This window comes from Lutra lutra, chromosome 17 (assembly GCF_902655055.1).
Source record: "Lutra lutra chromosome 17, mLutLut1.2, whole genome shotgun sequence".
Taxonomy (NCBI): domain Eukaryota; kingdom Metazoa; phylum Chordata; class Mammalia; order Carnivora; family Mustelidae; genus Lutra; species Lutra lutra.
The window spans coordinates 26511740-26531345 of NC_062294.1; the positions used below are offsets into that span (position 1 = coordinate 26511740).

General features: G+C 54.3%; 1 protein-coding gene across 1 annotated transcript in view; it reads left to right on the top strand.

The window, feature by feature from the left end:
- The window catches only part of CNGB1 (cyclic nucleotide gated channel subunit beta 1), a 62360-nt gene that overhangs the window by 9560 nt on the left and 33194 nt on the right, over nucleotides 1-19606 (top strand). The window contains exons 12-16 of the mRNA XM_047712557.1: nucleotides 5261-5423; nucleotides 6196-6276; nucleotides 11677-11764; nucleotides 12411-12450; nucleotides 17624-17783. Coding sequence (XP_047568513.1) covers nucleotides 5261-5423; nucleotides 6196-6276; nucleotides 11677-11764; nucleotides 12411-12450; nucleotides 17624-17783 — 532 coding nt within the window. The remainder of the gene's footprint in view (nucleotides 1-5260; nucleotides 5424-6195; nucleotides 6277-11676; nucleotides 11765-12410; nucleotides 12451-17623; nucleotides 17784-19606) is intronic.

Sequence of the window (19606 nt, forward strand, 5' to 3'; positions counted from 1 at the left end):
CCAGACTGTGGCTGGAGACCCCTCTGCGGGGCTGGGGAGAGACATGCTGGGGGACCTGGCTTGCCTTCCAGTTTCTATGCAGAGAAAACTGTTCTGAGGCCAAGTTGGATGGACCCCCTTCCTCTGGGAACACCCAGAGAGAGCCCCCCACTGCTTCCCGGGGCCAATGGGTGGGGCTGAGCAGAGTCCCCGGGTGAGAGGAGAGGGGCGAGGCATGGAGTTTCCCTGGGGAAGCTAGGTCCTGTAAACTCCAGCTCTTTTGAGCCAGGAGGGTTCCCCTCATCTATGGGTGGGGTGGGGAGCTGCGTGCTGCCCTTTATCCCAGACCTGCACTTGTATCGGGGGATGGATGGAGGCCAGGAGGGGAAGGCTAGGATCCAAACTCTGTCCTTCCTTCATTTCATGGCCTCAGGAAGAGCATGTGGCCCATGGGGCCTGTATTTACTCACAAAGGTCATGGAAGGCCTGCCCTGTGCCAGGCCTGGGATACAGTCTAGAGGTGAGCAAAGCAGAATTCAGGACCTGTGGGTAGAGGCACTGCTACACCCTGAACAAGGCCCTTGGAGCACGGGCCTTGGGTGTCCTCCGGCTGTCCACCCCAGCTCCACTAGGCTGATGGTGGTCTTTACCAGCCTGCTGAGGGTGAGGAGGGCCCCACAGCCTGGAGTACAGATGGGCCAGCGACTGCTGAGCTGGGGTCTGGCCTAGGAACCACAGGAAGAAATGGGATTTGGATGATGCTAAAGATGTTGTGAGGGGCAGGCCTCAGTGCAGGGCTTGTCTGGTCTCATGGATATCCTGCAGAGAATAGTGAGCCCCATATGCCTGTTGGGGCCTGCAGAGGCCCAGGGATGTGCCTGAGGTCAGAGTGCAGGTTGTCACGGAGTGGTGACTAGCATCCACGTGGCCTGGTAATGGTTGTCGAGGCTAAAGGAACAGAAGACCTTGCCTGGCGCAGAGACCCCAGAGAGCTCTGAAGATGGAGGCCCTGGCCCCTCTTCTCCCGCTCTCTGCTCCCCTGGAAGGAGGAAGGGCACTCAGCCAGCTGTGGACGGGGCCTCCCCGCGAGCCCAGAGTATGTGGGGCATGGGTGGGCACGGGGGCCCCAGGGCCAGGAAGCAGGTATATGAGCTCCATAGGGCTACCGGAGCAAAGGACCACTAACTGGGGCCTTCAGATGGCAGAAATGCATTTTCTGCCTGCCCAGGATCCCGAGGCCCAAATTCAGAGTGTTGGCAGGGTTGGTTCCTCCCTCTGCCCTGGGGAGAAAACATCCCGTGCCTCTCCCCTGGCTTCTGGTGGCTGCTGGCAATGCTCAGGGTCCTGTAGATTTCCTGCCTTTTCCTCTGTGTCTGTCCAGTCTCCTATCCTTTCTCTTGGAAAGGCCCCAGTCAGGGATGTAAGGCCCACCTGAAATCTGGGCTGTACTCATCTTGAGATCCTTAACTGATGATGTCTGCAAAGACCCTGTTTCTAAACGAGCTCACCTTCACAGGTTACAGGGATTAGGACTGAGTATATGTTTTCGGGGTGGGGTGGGGGCACTGTTTAACCCACGCTATGAGGTGAGCCCAACAGACTGGGGGATGAGTGTCCTCCCCGCCGCTGGCTCTGCCCCTAGCCTCTCTGCCCATTCACTCGCTCCCGTACCTGCTCGTTCATTCCCTCCGCCTGCCCACCCAGCCACCCACCCCTTCTGTCTTGTTTCAGGCGTAGCAGCAGCGGGAGGCCTCTGAAACAAGACAGAAGGGGTCCTGGGAGCGCGCGGATGGACAAGCGGATGGATGGATGGATGGATGGAAGGAAAGAAGGGTGCCCCGAAGACCTGCAGGGGAGGGGAAGAGGTGGCTGTCAACCCTGCACCCTACTTGAACAGTGACGCCCCCCTGCCACTCCCCACATTCCCAGGCAGGGCGAGGGCAGCCAGTCCCAGAGCCACCTCTCCGAGATTAAGGCCGGCCCCTTTCCACAGAAGCAAGGAGAAGGGCGGCCAAGGGCAGCTGGCTAGAAAGCAGGAGGACCTCCCACCAGAAGGCTATGGGAAAGGCCATGCAGGACTCTCTTTGAGGGGTCCCCTGCACAGCCTTCAGCGTGGCGCCAGGCCCCCAGCTGGTGCCCCATGGGACACAGTTTTTCCCAGAAGAGGATTCCCTTAGGTTTGGCTGTGTTCTCTCCCTCAAAGAGTTGGGGTCCCCCAGTGGACAGTGACACATACCTTCACTGACATTAAAAAACGTACATTGGCACATCAAAACTATGACTGCATGATGTCCTTGCTTCAGGTGAACCTAATACGAGCGCTCAGGTTCAGAAGATGGGTGGGTTCACGTGGCCTGTGGTGTCGGGGGAGCAGGAAGGAGGAGTTTGCCGGGGATCCCAAGTCAGTTGCTTTGGGCCCCAACTGGTTCACAGATGTCTGTGTTTGGGGCATGGAATGGTTGTCAATATTAGAATTAGTTGCCAGCCTCTAAAAGGGAGGTGGCGTTGCAGAGGAAAAGTCTGGCTTCTCAAAAATGGGGACTCTCTGGCTGTAATGGACCTGCACTGTGCTCGTGAGGACAGTCTGAGCAGCAGCTGCCTCCCAAAGACGGGGAACATGTTCCCCCTCACCCACATACACTGTCCCCCAGGCCTTGGCCTTGGAGACCCCTCACGTCCCAACCCTGCGGCAAGGGGAGGGCAATGCGGGAGAGGGAATAAAGTGAGCAAAGGCCTGGAGGTGGGAGAGGGAGAGAGGTGGGTGCTTCCGTGAATCCTGAGTTCTTAGTTCGGAAGGTGAAACTAGAAAAGATGGGGCCTGATTTTAGGGGACTAGACTGTAGGCAATGGGGAGCCATTGAAGGTGATTGAGCAGGGGAGTGACTTCACAAAGACTACTCTGAAGCTGAGCAAGCACTGGAGGTGGAGGAAGCAAAGGCTCTTGAATTTTGGGCCACACCCGAAGCATTGAGGACCCCGGCGCTGGAGAGGGTGAGCCAGGGCTCAGGCTTTGCCAGCAACTCAGGTCTATTGGGGGCCTTGGCCTGGAATCCATGCCCCTACCCTCCCTGTTTGCTGGTCCTGGAAACAGGAGCTCCGTCCCCAGATGCACCTGAGGACTTCACTGCTGGACTCAGAACCCCATTCAGATGCCCTGAGGGACATCTGAGCCTGGCAGGGATGATGCTGGCCAGGAGTTGGTGTGCCAGTGAGGCACCCCAGGGGCAAAGTTTCAGCCCCAGATGGAGCAGGGCTTTCCGTGGGAGCTTGAGCACCCACAGTGCCTCAGTGGCCTTATCTGTGACCCCAGGGTGGGGCCCTGGAAAAGCTAGGAGAGCTGTGAATTGGATGCCTACAGAGAGGGTCTCGGAACCCCGGCTCTGGGTCAGTGTGGCAGAGTACCCTGTGCCTGGCCCGCCTGCCCAGTGCCTTGGTCATGGTCCTCTTCTCAGAGCCACAGAGTCATGGCTCACAGGCCTGGCACAGACATGGAAGGAGGAAAAGCTTGTAAAATGCTTACTCACTAAAGAGCTCCTGAATAGAAAGGGTTGATAAAGAAAGCAAGGCTGTCAACAAAGATCACACCAACTCTTCAAAACACCAAATATGGGCTCATCCAGTGCCTGTTATGGAGAGGCCCCCCCATGCTAGGGAGACACTCCCAGGGCATGTTTATCTCCTGGGATAGCACCCCAGGGAATCAGGAGTCAGGAGACCTGGCAATGCCTCTGACATCCTGTGGGGCCTTGGCCAAGTTGCTCAGGCTCTCTGAGCTGGCTCTGTGGTTTATAAAATGGCAAGAGTCCTGTTCTCCCCATGCAGAGGGGGTGAAAGCTAATGAGCCCATGGGCCAGAGGTTGTCCTGTCCCCTGGGTGTCCCTGGCTGTGTCAGGTGGGGCCTTGCACCCCAAGTGGCTGCTCAGGGTAGAGATGCTGCCCCATGACGACAGTGTTTTAGAATGACATGTATGATGTGTTCCACCACTGGACTTGGGCCATGCTTGGAAGACCCTCCCTGGTCAGACCCCAGGGGTGTTTGTAGGGCCGGAGGAGCCAGGACTGGCGTGGAAAAGGCTGGCTAGTTCAGGATGCATGCTGGTGGGGCGGGGGAAACTTCCTTGGAGGGCAGGATGATCCTTCCTCTGTGAGGCAGGATAATGTCTGTTCTTGAGAGCTAGAGGCAGAAGCAGAAGGGGCAGCTCTCAGAAAACAGACAGCCCTGTGCCAGGCGCATGGGAAGCACCCTGTAAAGGAAGGTTTTAACCTGGGTCTCAGTTTGCTCATCTGTAAAATGGGGAATAATATAAAAGAGGGGAAAAATGGGGAGTAACAATTATTCCCACCTCAAAAGGTTGGTGTGAGGACTCATTGAGTTAATCTGTGTGTATCACTACAGGCACATAGTAAGTGCTCAGTAAATGTTGCTGGTATTATATTATTTTTCTTCTACACTGTGAGCCATAATTTCCAGCCACAGGATAAGATGTGAGACCAACTTCCATTAGTCACTGTTCATAATTTCATGCTTGGTTCAAGAACCAGCCAAGACCTGGAGTTTTTGGGAACACCTGGCATCCAGGCAATCTCCCCTCTTCCCCCTACCCTTTCTCTTGCTTGTTGGGCTTAGGTTCCTGATGAGACTACCCTATGCCCACTTCTGCCAGGCTCACAGCCCCACACCGTTTGCATTGTCAGAGACCCGGGTACATGGAGAAACAGTGAAAATGACCAATTCCAATCTGAAGATGGGACCTTCACTACCAGAAAGTCAATCCCATTGGAAGCTGGAGCCTCTAGGCCCAGAAGGGAAAGACTTCTGGAAGCCGATGCTGAGGTTAGGAGCATGAGTATGCTGTCACCAGTGGGCGGCATCTAGAGAACAGGCAGGGGGCAAGCTCTCTCTGTATCCTTCGGGACAGTCCAGGCCACCGTGCACTTGCAGCCTGGAACTTTCATATCACCTGTGAGGCCATGGTTCTGCTTTTGCACAAACTTCCAAGGAGGCCCAAGGGGACACACAGGCTAACTGTAATCGAAGCTCTATCTCAAGAGGAAAAGGAGGGGGAAGACGACTGGAAGGAGACAGTGTGATTGATCGCGAGCTTCAGCCTGGCACCTTAGCACTGATCTGGTTGCTGAGGTTCCCCGCTTAATGGTGCTGTTCCTGCTGCTTGCCTGAGAGCTGGCTCACGGTGGGTGATGGCCGAGGCCCCCCCCATGTGGCCCCTGGGACTCAGAGGCCCAAGCCCACTCTCCCCCACCCACCCTGTGTCCCCTGCAGTCTGCATCCTCCCTGGAGGCCAAGAGGAGCCCGATCTCGTCCTAGAAGAGGTTGACCCTCACTGGGAGGAGCACGAACGTCAGGACGGCGGCACTGACCTGCAGGGCTCAGAGGTGGTTCCAGTTGATGAAGAGGAGAATGAAGCCGTGGAGGAGATGCCCAGGTGGGACCCAGAAAAAGCCCTGGAAAAAAGTGATTGGGAAGATAACAGGCATGTGGTAGGGAATCCCAGAGGTACCAAGGGGCTTACAGAACAGGAACCGAACCTGCTTCCACTCCTCCTTGCTGCACCTTGCTCTGTTTGTTCTGGTCTTTCTACCTCCCATGCCCAGAAAGATCACCCACTGTTGTTTTTACAACTGCATAATATTCCACCGTGTGAATGTGCTGTAATTGGACTAATCTGCCCACCACAGACATTTATGATTCTGAAATTGTGTTATTATAAATAATTGTGCAACAAACACTCTGGCACAGATGTCCTTACACAGGCACATGAGTAGGTGTCCAGGACAAATTTCTGGAAGGGGGGCTATGGGGTCATGGGGCATGGGAACGTGTGACCATGGTAATGATTGCCACTTGCCCTCCATAGGGACAGCATGATCTTTGTTCCCACCAGCGATCTTGGTGATAGCCTCTCGAGCTGGGAGGTCTCAGGTCCTCGGGCCCATGACCTACATTGTAAAGATGGGGAAACTGAGGCTCAGAGAGGCTCAGGGGCTGATCTAGGGATGACACTAGGACAGCAGGGGCTGGGTCAGGTCCCTTGTATCATGAAGAGGCTGCTCAGGTGGGGTTCCTTAGATCAAGTCTTGGTTGAGAAGTTCAGCTCTGGTCTCAGGGGTTGCAGGACATCTTCCTGAAAATGGAGACAGGAGTGAGATGGGGGGAGCTACAGGTGGCCTCACTTCCTACTTCTGACCTCAACTCAGGGAGCTGCCCCAGATTCAAGAGGAAAGAGAAGATGAGGAGGAGGATGGAGAGGAAGAGGAAGAAGAGGAGGAGGAGCCGGAGTAAGGCGCTTGTGTGTTCTTCGTCTTCTCTGCAAGGGTGACCCAGGGAGGGTTACAGTGGGGGTAGTGGGGCTTCTGGTTGGGGCGGGGGGAGCACCTCCGTTTGTTCTGTGCTGTGTGCTGCTGGGCACTGACCAGAGAGGCTGGGGAAGCTGGGGTCTCCCACTGTGCTCACAATGACCTGGAATTCCTATGGCCCACCACTTCACAGCCTCCCACACACCTATACCCACACCCACCACACACACACACACTAGAATACAGCCTCCCTGGGGGTGGGGGATTTTGTCTGTTGTGCTCACTCCCACGTCCCTAGATCCTTGGTGCCAAATGAGTGTTGGCTGAATGCATAGATGGAGGAGGGAAGGGGCCCATGCAAGGGGCTCACAGCCCCTGTCATAGAACAAAAACATTGGGCTGCGTCCCCCTCCACCCCGCCCACAATGGTACCATGGATGCCTCTGACCCCGCAAAGGCCACCCTGGATTCTGTCCTCCTGGAATGGTTGATTCTCTGCTCTCATCCATAAAGATTACACCTGAACACACAGAAAAATCAGTCGTAATAATGCTTCAAGAATGGCGATCAGAAACCACTTAAAGTTTAGTCATCAAACCTGCTGAGAGACTAGATCTTAATTATTCCAACAACTAAAAAGAAATGATCATTATATCACCCAGTAGAGGTGCTAATTGTCATCACGGTGGCAATCACATTATAATCTACAAACGCGTCAGATCAACGTGCTGCTCATCTAAAATTTATATAATGTTCTGTATCAAACATATTTCAATAATAATACAAAAAGACCACTAAGATGGAGAAGATTTTTCCCAATGTGTGTTGGACAGAAGGACAGATGGAAAGGGGACAGATGGGGAGATGGAGAGCAGACAGCTGGACCTGAGGGTGGGGTTGGGGGTGAGAGGTTGGAGATATAAAGTCAGGAGTCTGGCTGCATAGACGGAACTGGAAACCACGGGGCTGGAGGAGATGCTGGGGGAGCCGGTGTGGAGAGAGGAGAGGCCCAAAGGTACCAAAGAGGGGAGTGGGAGACGAGAAGAGCATAGAACCTGGGGGTTTCGAAGAGAGCCTCAAAAGCAGCCCACATGTCTGGGGACAGTGACAGTGCAGCTGGTGGACATGGGTGGGGGGGAGATGGTGCTTCAGAGGCAGGGGACCCAGTTGTGAAGGCCTTGGACTTGCTCTCCCAGGAACAATGAGGAGCCACTGAAGGTTTGTGAGCAGGGGAGTGGCGTGATCTGGCAGCTGCACTGTGGAGAGGCTGAGGCAGGGAGAGCCGTGTGGAGGCTGTTATCATGGGGCAGTCCAGACTGATTTAACCTGTCCCTTGCATTATTCCCTGTCCCTGTCACTGGGCCCTCTGTGGTGTCCCCTGGCCCACACCCTTCCTCCCTGGCCTGAGACATGGGCTCTGCTCCTCCTGGCAGAATGATCTGGGCAAGTTCACACCGCACAGAGCATCTGCCTCTGCATCCGTGGAATGGAGACACACACAGCCCCAGTAGAGTGGTGACAGGGCCAGCTGTGTAGCAGGCATATTAGGGCCTGGCCTGCAGTGGGCGCCCCATCAAATGTCCTTGATGTTCTCATCCCCACTGAGGGTCCCTTCCAGTCCCAGGCAGGAAATCGTTGCACTGTGAAACCAACACAGGACTTCTGGGCTGGAGGCCTGCTCAGTGGCTTCTGGTTTTAGTCCACCTATCCCTAGTTCACATATAATTTTTTCATTCTTGGCTGGAGGCTACACACCTACTTGCTTGCCTCCAATGATAGGGAGCTCACAACCTCTTGAGGACTGTCCATCCCATCCTTATACACCTCTGACTTATGAAATTATTTCCTCCACAAAAATAAGCATGTTTCCCTATGGTTTCTGTGACACAGTCTGATTTCTGTCCTCTGGGTCCCCTGGAGCCAGGCTGCCCTCCCTGATAGGTGATACCCGATCTCCTGGATGAAGACTTAGGTGCAGCCCAGCCATGTTCGTGCAGCCCCATCTGCCATCTGCTTTCCGCCTCAGAGGCCAGCAAGTCAGTGTGCTCACACACACGCACATGTAGCAAACACATGTGTTCTCAGTGCACAGTATACATGGGCACACACACATATCTGCACTCTATGTACACACAAATACACACAAACCGACACGCTGGGTTGTGCGCAGGTATGCACACAGTTACACCCACACATAGCCTGCACACGCAGGCACACTGCTACACACTCGCACGTGGCCACCCTACGCCCTGCACGCATACTCTTGCACACAAGCACATGTATGTAGCTACCCACAAATGCTCCAGGCACGCAAGTATCCATACAAATTTCTATCCAAAGTTTCCAACTCCGGGAACTTTTGGGCCCTGGGCCCCTAGGTTGGGACAGGGGCACCAGTTGGGAGAGTGAGTGGTGTCCGGGCGAGGGCCAGAGGGCGTGGGGCACAGGCAGAGGGACTGGGCTTTCCCTGGCTGAGGGAGGATGCTCTGGGCCGGCTTCGTGGAGGCACAGGGGTTACTGATGACGTGCACGGGCCCTGGTAACAGGCAGACGGTCGCCTAGCGACCTGGTTTCTGCCAGCAACAGCTCAGCTTTTCCTAGCAACCGCAGCCTTTCGGTCCCCACCTGGCCTCCCTGGGGGCATTTCTGCAGAGTTCCCGGCACATCCCCTCAATTTGATTAGAAGCAGGAAGGATCAGTGGCTCATCAGCGACCCAAGCCACACTGGCTCCAGAGCTGGCCTGGCAGGCTTGGGGCTGGGCTGGGGCTCTCCCAGTTGTCTCCCTGTGTGCTCCCGACCAGGGGCTTGGGATGTATGTCATCGCCCCCAGCTGACCTCCTGCATCATGGGCGTTCTTGTTGGCAAAGACGGCGAGACCCAAGTAGGTGGCTCCTTCTTCCTAAGGGCTCCCCTTCTTTCTATCAGGGTTGGGGTGCCTGGTGAGGAGTGTGCCGAAGACCCTTGCTTTGGGCTGTCACCTGCCAGGTGACCTGGGGGACAAGGAGCAGATAGTCAACTCTTGGCTACTCCCTGCACCTTTAACTCAGATGGCCGGCTGCGGGGGTCGTCCGGGGGTGCCCAGCTCAGCCAGTCTTTCTGATCCTGCCCTGGGATTGGGGAGGTTTCTAGAAGTGGGTTCTCTGTGGCTTCTGGGCCAGGCAAGAGGGGGCCTTGGGCACATTGCTGACCAGGGGTAAGAGAACGTTGAGTACATAGCTCCCCAGGCAGCCCCTGGTAGTACTGACAGGGCCACGGTAGGGCTTGTTAGATGTTTCCCAATCCACGTGGGCTATTCCTAATCCCACAGATGCTGCCTCCTTTACTATTAGTAATAATAATGACGAGAACGATCATGACAACGGTGGCCATTTGTGTAATGCTTGGTGTCCATGCCAGACTCTGGGCACTGAGTATTCATTCTGCTTCACAGACGAGAGAACTGGTGCTCAGCCACGGTCCCCTCCATGTCCAGGGTGTGCTGCCAGTGAGCACAGAGCTGGGAGCAAAACCAACACTTGATGCCCCATGAGAGGAGAGTTGCTTATCAGTGTTGAGAGATGGAGGATCAAGAATGACACCAGACATGGGGTGTCTTTTTTGACTTTTTCATGAGATTCTCACTGGCCCTTTTGATCTCCCTCAGAGAAGTCAGGCTGGACAGGCTGAGCAGTCCTGCCGATTTGACAGATGGGCAAACAGAGGCAGCCCGAGGGCTTCCCGGTGTTGTGCTCAGGGCCATTCAGGGATTTCCTGGCCTCATTCTAGAATGGGCAAGACCCCAGGCTGTGGATATTCATGTCCTTGGCCTTCGTGCTTTGAGAACCGGGAAGGGCATGGTTCCCATCTCACATCTAGGGGCCTTCAAGCACATTTTAATTTCTTTTAATGTCAGACCCGAAAATGAATTTTTCAATGGAAGAGGTTATATATAGTATTGAATCTTATATAAATGCAGTCACAAAACATAATTTTTATTTTTAAGGACGAAGGGACCCAAGAAGGCTAAACTGCTCAGGCAGAGTCATCATGTGCCCTTGCTTTTGAGACTTGAATCTCTTGAAGAAAATCTGTTTCTTCCTGGGCAGGGTGGGGAGTATGACCCTGACAGCTGAGGCCCCTTACATGGAAAATAGCTACGTATCGATGAAGGGAAATGAAGAGAACTGAGTGCCGGGATCCTCAGGACACTTGCCTCACTCCTCTGTCCCGTGGGGCCGTGTAGAACCTCAGAGGCAGACAGCCAAGCATTGCATACATGCCCATGTTTCATCTAGGCTTGCCTTGTGCCAGCCGTGTGACTGTGGATGGACCATCTGTGCCTTCAATCGCTGAGCTGGAATGGGACCAGTCACAGCCCCCGGCTCTCAGGGTGGTCTGGGTGAGGATGGGGGCCACTGTGACCGTGTGATCACTGACTGAGTCCCTCTCCCAGGCCTCTAGCTCCAAACTGACTGGGGCTGCCATTCTGTCCCCACCTCCTCACCCACCTTGGGAGGGCTGAAGTTTGGAGCTCTGGGTAGGAGATGGTGAATCTGGGTTTTCTGGATGGTGGACACAGCAGACAGCCTTCCATGAGCTGACAGAGGTCTGTGGGGCAGGGCGGGCCACCAGGAACCAGGATGCAGTTCTAATTATGGAAGTCCCATTGGCCCCTGGATCTGAGTCACCATTTTAACCCACAGGCCGCACACAGGCTTCGAAGGGCCCAGTTTAACCTGTAGATGGGCTCTTTTGTTTATCTACGTATTGCTAGGAGTCTATTAACTTGGATTAATTTCTAGCATCTAAAGATTGGAGATTCCACCTTTAAAGGTGGAGTTCAGGCTCTTCTCAAAAATCAGATCTTCCAAGCCAAGTGGGGTTCCCGACTCAGATCTGTGTGGTGTCAGACAATCTGCTGTGTGACTTTGGCCAGCTCAGATCACCTCTCTGGGCCTCACTTTTCTTATACTCCCCGCCTGACCTGCATCACCAGTGTCGCCTAGAGGCTCGCAGAGGGGAGATGCTGGGAGTACATTTTGAACACTGTTCAATACGGTTTGTTCCCACCCCGCAGAGGACAATCCCTCAAGCCATCCACCATGCTTTTCTTTGCACATGCTGTTCCCCGTTCCTGGATACCCTTCCTCGCCTATTCCTCACTGTAAACTCATTGTCCCTGAGGTCCAGCCCAGAGGCCACCTCCTCTGGGCAGGCTTCCTTCCTAGGCACAGTGGGGGTCTGCCTGTCCCATTTGGGGAGCCTCATGAGGGTGAGGACCTATTCTTGGCCATCTTTGTGCACTAGCTCCCAACAGAGGGTCTGGCTGCCATTAGGCAGGGCTCAGGAAATATCTAACCCCCCTAACACTAGCCCTTTCCTCCTCCCCCTTGGGGTCACAGTGTCCTGCTGGATAGCTGTCTGGAGGCGCAGGCTGGTGAGGATCCAAGTGGAGTAGACGGGACCCAGCCCCAGAAGGCCTCGCAGCAGGTACAGAGCAGCACCAGGCCTGGTACCCAACTACTTCTGGGGCCTGGCTGGGCTTTGTCTACTTTGTTTACAGAGGGATTTTCAGCTGGTGAGATGCCTCCTGGACAAAGGGGAGCAGGGTGGTGGGTACTGCAGGGCCTGGCTTATACCAGGGGTCAGATGGGGTCAGGGAGGGCCTGGGGTGACACGGCCATGGGTAGGTAGCAGCTGGTCCTTAGGCCAGTCCTCACATGGCTGTGTGACCCTGGACACATCACCTCCCCACTCTGGGCCTATAAAATGGGGCTGAAAACCCCTCCCCATGGAGTCCCACAGAGTCGTCCACTGTGAAGGGCAGTGCCCAGGTGGAGGGGTGCTGTGGGGGCTGCTTGGTCCCCACATGCACAGAGCTGCATGGGAACACCCCCCGCCAAGTCCAGGTGCGGGAGCCCAGGGCTTCTGGGTGCCCTCCCCTCTACATGGTGGGGGCCATCTCCTGGTGCTCCAGCAGCTGGAGGGGCAGGGCCTGACCAATCTGGCAGAGCAAGGAGTTGAATAGGGGCCCAGGTGACCTCTTGAAGACAGATCTCCCAACAGGATCTGGGCTGGCCTGGGGCGAGGAGGGGCCTTGATGGTCCAGCTTTTGTTTCCACTTTCCTGTCCGCAGGAGCTGCCAAAGGAAGAGGCTGTGACTGTCAGTCCAGAAGGTAGGGGTGTGCTGGGGGTGGGGGGCGGGGCACAGCGCTTTGATAGATGATACTTTCAGGCTGGGGGCAGCCTGGGGACAAGGGCACTCACCACCCCCATCTCTACTGTCCCCACACCCCTGCACCTGTCTCATCCTCAGGCAAAACCCATCCTCTGTGTCTTGGGGCCACATTATCAGAGCTTGGTGATGTATTTCAAAGGCCCCAGGGGAATTGCGGGAGGCTCTCGGGACGCCAGCAGACCCGTGGAAACCCCACTCCCAGTCAGCCCTTCCTGCCCCCACCCCCGCACTCGCTGGGAACGCAGCTCTCTGGGCTACCATCTAGAGAGGGTTTGGATGAAACGGAGCATCTCTGAGTGAAAATCGGGACCCAAGCTTGCAAAGGGCCCATCCTGGACCCCGTGTCTTTTTTTTAAGATATTTATTTATTTATTTGACAGACAGAGACCACAAGTAGGCAGAGAAACAGGCAGAGAGAGAGGAGGGGAAGCAGGCTCCCTGAGGAGCAGAGAGCCCTACGTGGGGCTCGATCCCAGGACCCTGGGATCATGACCTGAGCTGAAGGCAGAGGCTTTAACCCACTGAGCCACCCAGGCGCCCCGTGGACCCCGTGTCTTGATGAGCTTTTCCTTCCTGGGCAGATCCCCAGGCTGAACCCAGCACATGCACTTTGCTCTTATTTGCCACTCCCACTCCTGAATCTGAGAACTCCAGTCTTGGTGTGGCAGAGTCTCGGGGAGCCAGGCTGGGGAGCCCCAGACAGACGGACATGGAGCCCTGGCCTTGTGAGACTCCATGCTTCTCAAGCCACCCTGGGAGACAGACAGACCATTTCACAGATGAGAAAACTAAGGTTCTGAGTGGGCAGGAAGTGGCTGAGCACTCAAGGCCACAGACCTGCACTTCACTCTGGGCTCCTCCCTCCGCCTGCTGTGGGACCTGGAGCCAGGCTGTGTGACCTCTCTTAATTGTGGCGCCCAAATCGAGAAAGACAGGGCAAGAGTAGTACCTGCCTCATAAGGCAGTTGGTCAGAGTGGCAGGGGGACAGTGTGTCGAAGGTACCCAAAGCTGTGTGGCACCGAGGCAGGAGGCCATAATGGGGACCAGCCAGCCGGCAAATGACACAGGACTAGACGCAGGTGTCCTGACCCCAGGTGTCCCAAGTTTGCTCCCCACCTGATCTTTGAAAAGCACCTTCTTTTTTTTTTTTTTTTTTTTTACGATTTTATTCATTTATTTGTCAGAGAGAGAGTGCACAAGCAGGGGGAGAGGCAGGTAGAGGGAGACGAAGACTCCCCACTGAGCAGGGAGCCCCATGCTGGGCTTGATCTCAGATCATGACCTGAGCTGAAGGCAGGCGCCCAGGCGTCCCTGATTCTAACTTTTTCTGTCTGAGGTGGAAAATGCTACATGTGGTTGGTTAACAGAGAAGAAGGAGGGGAGTCCAGTGCTGTCCCTTGGAGCTGGCGAGTAGACCAGTCAGCATGACTTGGTGACGCATTCAGTGTTCACTCCAGGGACACAAACGGTGTTCGGGCGTTAGGGGCAGCTGTTAGGGGCAGCTGCTACAAGCACAGGCGGGCACGGGGCGGGTCCACGTTGGCGCTGGTGGGGAGGAGGCCCCCCCGCCGCCTCCCCCAACCCTGTGTTCCTGGTTGTAGTCCCCAGGGTCCCACACCTGCCTGAGCCCCACTGGCCCCAGCACCATGGCTCAGCCAGGCCAGGACGTGGAGCTGAGTTGCCTGGTCCAGGACCAGCCGCCCGGCCAGGTGGCCCCAGGGCTTGCTCCCCCAATCCTGGCAGAGCATCTCCCCAATGTGCCCAGCTACCGCCCCTCAATCACCCGCATCCCCATCCTCATCTACCGGAGGACGGCCTTGTCCAACTCCAACTTCGCCAAGGAGACCAGGAATTCGGTCCGTCGCCTAGGTAGTGTGATCTCGTGTACCCAGCATGCTTGCACGTGTGCTGTGGGCTCCTGCATGGCTTGGGCTGTTCCCTGCATGGGTGCCATGGTCCAGGGATGGGATTAGCAGTTGAACTAGAAAACCACCTCCTCTTCCTCTGTTGATCAATGCCTTTATCTTGCCACATGGTGACTTAAGGGGTATTAGTCCACTTATCTCTGTACCTAAAATCCCATAATTAGCAATTAATTTCTTTGGGTTAAACATTGCATTCTGCAGATCATCATTTTTTATAGGTAGTCAATCACACTCTAGTTTAAATAAATTACTAAGATAGCTAGGCTAGGAGATCTGGGTGGAGAAAGAGAATAAATTGAGGGCAATGAGGCAGAAGTGGAATGTGGGGACCCATTTCACACAGAATCCTACCGATCCTGAGGATTTTCTGGGACTTGGACTTTCTGAGGATTGTCAATATCCCTCCCTAGCAAATCCCATTTTAGGAACGGAGAGGACCCCAGGTGGCTGCAGGCCAACTAGAAAGGGAGGCATCCTCAGGGGCCAGTGAGGAAGGAGGGCAAGTCTGGATCCTGGTAGCCCTTGGGCTCCCGCTGCTTGCTTCGGGATGACAAGAGGACTCAGGGACAGCAGGGTGCTTCTGGACTAACCCCTATCACTTTCTCCTTTAACTTAAGCCAGACCCGCCCTCTTTCCCTTTTCATTTGTTTATTTTGGGGGGATAGTGTGCAAGGTTGCCTGTGAGGTCAGTAGACAGGCAGCATGGAACATTTCGTGAGTAGAGATCCACTGCTGTCTTCTCTCCCTGGCTTGCAATACCCACAGAACGAGGGTGATCAGCCCCACCACAGGGGTTGACGCCCCCAGGCGGGGTCTTCTGGGCAAGCCCTAGATCCACTCACTCCTGAGTGTCCCCTAATTTCCACCTCCCCCACAGATCCCTTCTGAATTTTTGCTATATTCTGTACCAATTCTACTTTGATTGGCTTGCCATTTTTCTTTCAGTGAAATCATTTTTAAATTTAATTAAGTTTATTCAATCAGGAACCTTTACCATATTATTCCAGTGGGCAACCAGCATTGCTTGCCATAAGTAGAGTGCATAAATAGAAATAACTGCAAATGAACTGAAAACCAAGTCATGCGGAGAATTTCAGCAAAGGGTGATGGCCTGCAGAAGGCTCCCAGGGGAGACCTGCCCTCTTAGCCACAAAGGTGTTAAGGCTGAGGGGCACAGGGCTGAGACTTTGTCTCTGTGCGTTCAGAAGCTAGAGAGGACTGAAATGGGAGGAATGTTCTCATTCCACGTTTCCTTTGTCGTGTCTTTGCCATCCAAAGTCACCTTGTGTCCTCCCTCGTCCCTGGGAGCCTCCCCACTTGGGGAAACAGTCCCACTTCGGGGTTGGGACCATGGGCTGATGCAGCCATGGTGGTACTGCCCGCGATGGTGTGAGATGCTGCGGGTACGGCATGGCAGCCTGTAGGCAGCCCCGTGTCCAGGATGCTGCTTGACCTGGAGCAAGCTTTTGTCTAAATGGAGACCTCTGCGTGAGCGGGTCACTAGCCTCAGGACGAAGGAAGAGGATAAATTTTAGAGCCAGGCTGCCTGGGTCCAAATCTTAGCTCTGCGGCTGGTTCCTTCACCGCTCTGTGCTTCAGTTTACCCACAAGATGGGGACGCAATAACAGTGCTCTTCTAGAAGGGCCCAGAAAGGGGAAAGAATTAATCTATATAAAGCACTAAGAGTTTAGTGAAACGGATGGCAGGCACGTAGGAAGGGCTTTATAGTAAATATGATTCTTCTCTCAACCAATTTCATCATGCCATGTTATTCTATTTTTCATAATGTGATTTTTGTTCTATAAACATGAAACACCGGGCTTAGGGGTTTTCCTCCATTCCTGGGGGGGACAGAGGTTGCAGAGTCTTGCTCAGAGTGAGGCGGGGTTGGGGAGGACCTGCCCCCTCCCAGGCTCCCCAGGACGGCCTTACGGAGGCTCCTGGGGCTATGCTGGGGGCAGTGTGGGGCGCTGAGCATTTTGGACAGTCCCCCCACCCCGGCCCGGTCTGGGAAGCTGGTTGAGGTCCCTCGTGCCTTACGCTCTCTCCTGCTTTCCACAGCCTGGGGAAATCTCTTGTTAGTCTGGCAACACCTCTTCCTTAAACGTTTAGAAACTTCTCTATTCCTGCTCGTCCTCTTCCTCTGAGGGCTTAAGGCTTAGAAGAGCAAATGCCAAAAGGTCTTGCTCAGCTTCCCTCCTAAGCCACATTCCACAAAGTGCTGGTTTTTCCCCATGGCGGCCATTTAAAAAGAAAGTTGAGTCTCCAAGGGCTTCAGAATGCTCCCTTTCCTCGTTCTGGGTCCAATAGGCCCGGCTCTCAGAGAGTGGTCCTCCTCAGGTATGGCCGAGAGAGGGGGGCCCCATCTCCGCCCCTGAGCATCCTCTGAGCTTTGCCTCAGGCAGGCCTGTCCCCACAGTCCCTGCAGTGGGTGATAAAGACTGAGGCAGGGCCACCCCAGACTTGCAAGGGAGGACCCTGTCATGGGACACTGGACCCAGCACCAGGCCTCTCAGAGGTCAGGAGAGGAGTTGGGCTGATGAATTTCAGGGGGTCCTGGCATGTCCAGAAACAAGGAGGTACCAAAACACATTCCCAAACAAGGGTGACACATACTTCAAGGACAGGCTGTTATCCTTGATTGCGAGGAACTGCCCAATGTCTCCATTTGAGGCCCTTCAAGAATGTGAGGCCGTGTGCCTTTGTGACTCCCACTTTGGGATGGGAAAACTGAGGCCCAGAGAGGGGAAGCACTGAGGATGTGCTAGGCCAGGCCCTCAGACTTGGACTCTCTCAGCCTCCCCCTGCCCTCTCTGGGTGCTGCCCCTCCTACGCCCCACCACTACTGCCAAACCCCAGGTCCTTGAGTCTTCCCTAGGCCCTGGGAAACCGGAGCTTGGGAGACCTGGACTCCAGACCACGCTCCAGAGCTTCTGAGGCCTCAAAGGTGTCATGGCTTCGTCTGCAGCTCCTGGGCTGGTGTCTGGGGTGGCCAAGGGCCTCAGAGGCCCCCGGGATCTGCATTCTTGCACCCCTGCATGGAGCTATCCGGTGGGCCCCACTGGGAGGGGAGGCTCTTGGTGGCCCCTCCAAACATGCTTTCTGTGGCTTTATTTAGAACAGAGCAAAGCCCTTGGGACCTGGCTTCTCTCTCTCTGACTGTCCTCTCCTCCCTCTCTCCAAGTGCCGGCTACAAAGGAGCTCCCAGAAGTGCAGGTGGAAGATGCTGACACGACCCACCATCCCCTCATCGTGGAGAACCCACCCACACCTGAGCTGCCACCACCTTCTCCTGCCAAATCTGACACCCTCGCGGTCCTGGGATCTGCCACAGGGTCCGAAAGGTCAGCTTTTATGCTTCTCTTGGGCTTCTCACAGCACTGTGCCCTCTGTCCATTTGGCAGAAGGAGAGACTGAGGCCAGAGTGGGGAAAGCAGCTGGCCCAAGGTCACTCAGTGACTTGGTGTCAGAACTGGGACTATGGCCCCACTTCCTGGTCCTCAACCCTGATTTAGGACTCTATAAAGAATTCTCCAAGGAAGTCCTGTCCCAAGTACCATCAGCTGTAAGATAGAAGGTGGGTAATAAATGTGACAAGGCTAATTTCCACCCCCTTGTTTTACTTTAAAATAAGGGAATGGAGATACCAAAAAAACACTAGAAAAATAAGCATCCCTTGTCCCACTACACTACCTTGTCTATGGGCTCATGGTTTTTTGTGGTTTTCACTGGAGGGGTGACTTGGATTACATTTCATTAGAGACCACATCTGACCTTCCTCCAGCTCTGTGTGCCAGAATGAACTTCACAAATCCCTTCTTGTTGGACACCGTCCATAGTGAAGCTCTGGACATCTTTGGGCTTCTTTCTGTCCTTGGGCTCCTTTCTCAAAAGTGGGAATCTTGGTCAAGTTTGTGCACATTTTTATGCTTCTTAATAGAAATTTGTTGCACAATTGGAGTTGGTTTTGAACATCCTGAGCCAGGTAACAGAGAGTTCTTGTATACAGCTGTAGGCAAACTGTGAAGTGCAGTTCAATGCTTTGCGAATGACTGCATTTAAGCTGCAGGGGAGCTGCCAGTGCTTCTTCTGTGGTGGTCGCACTGGGAGATAGTTCCTTTTTCTTGATTAATCATTGCTCCCCCGTCCATGGGTCCTTGAGGACTCTCTCAGCCAAAGTAAAAAGCCTGCTGTAACAGAGATAGCTAGATGTGGCCAACTGAGGGCTCTCTGATTTTAATGTGAAGAAAAGAGTCATAATCTCATCTAGCCTTGGAACACAACTCACTGTCCCATTAATTCTTTTGTTTCATTCATTGAACTATGCAGAACACAGCAGAAACAAACAAACAAACAAAAAGACAGAGCTAATATTGTTACAGACATCTGGCCTACCTCTCTCTGTTTTCTTTTTATAGGCTAGGTTGGCGGTGGATATCTGGGCACAGAGAGGAGAGTAGGCTCCTTTGGGGATAGAATCTAAGCCCTCTGCCTTCTGTTTATGGGATGGGCCTATGAGCCTTCTCTTGTTCTTATCATTGACTCATTGACTCATTCATTCATTCATAAACATTTATTGAACATCTTTATGCGTCAGGCTCTCTCTGGGTGCTGGGGGATGCATCACGGAGAAACCTGACAGGGGCCTACTGTCCCAGAGCTGATGTTCTGGTGGGACTGAGATAGACAATGAACAAGGAATTAAATAAACGGACAAGACTGTCCTAGAGAGCTCTAAGTTGAACCTGACTTTGAGAAATCAGGGGAACCTCTACCTGAATCTTTGCCTCAGCTTGACCCCGAGAGGGGAGAATTCTGATACCTGACTTGGGAAGCCTATGGGACTGCCTATGGTCAGGGGTGGAATGAGCATTGTGGGCAACTGACAGGCACCAAAAAGCCATGGAAATCACAGACCCTGATGGAGGGGCACATGGGCTGGGCCCTGCCTCATAGCTTAAAGCCTTGGTTTGAGGTGACTCCCATCTTACCACTTACCGATGTGAGGCTTGAGGCAAGCCAGTGAACACTCCTAGTCCTCTGTGTTCCTACTGTAAGATGGGGATAGACACACCACCTGTTATGAGATTGCTGGAAGAATTCAGTGAGCTAACTCGTGCAAGGTGCTCAGCTCAGGGCTGCACGTGAAGCAGGGCTATGGGAGCCT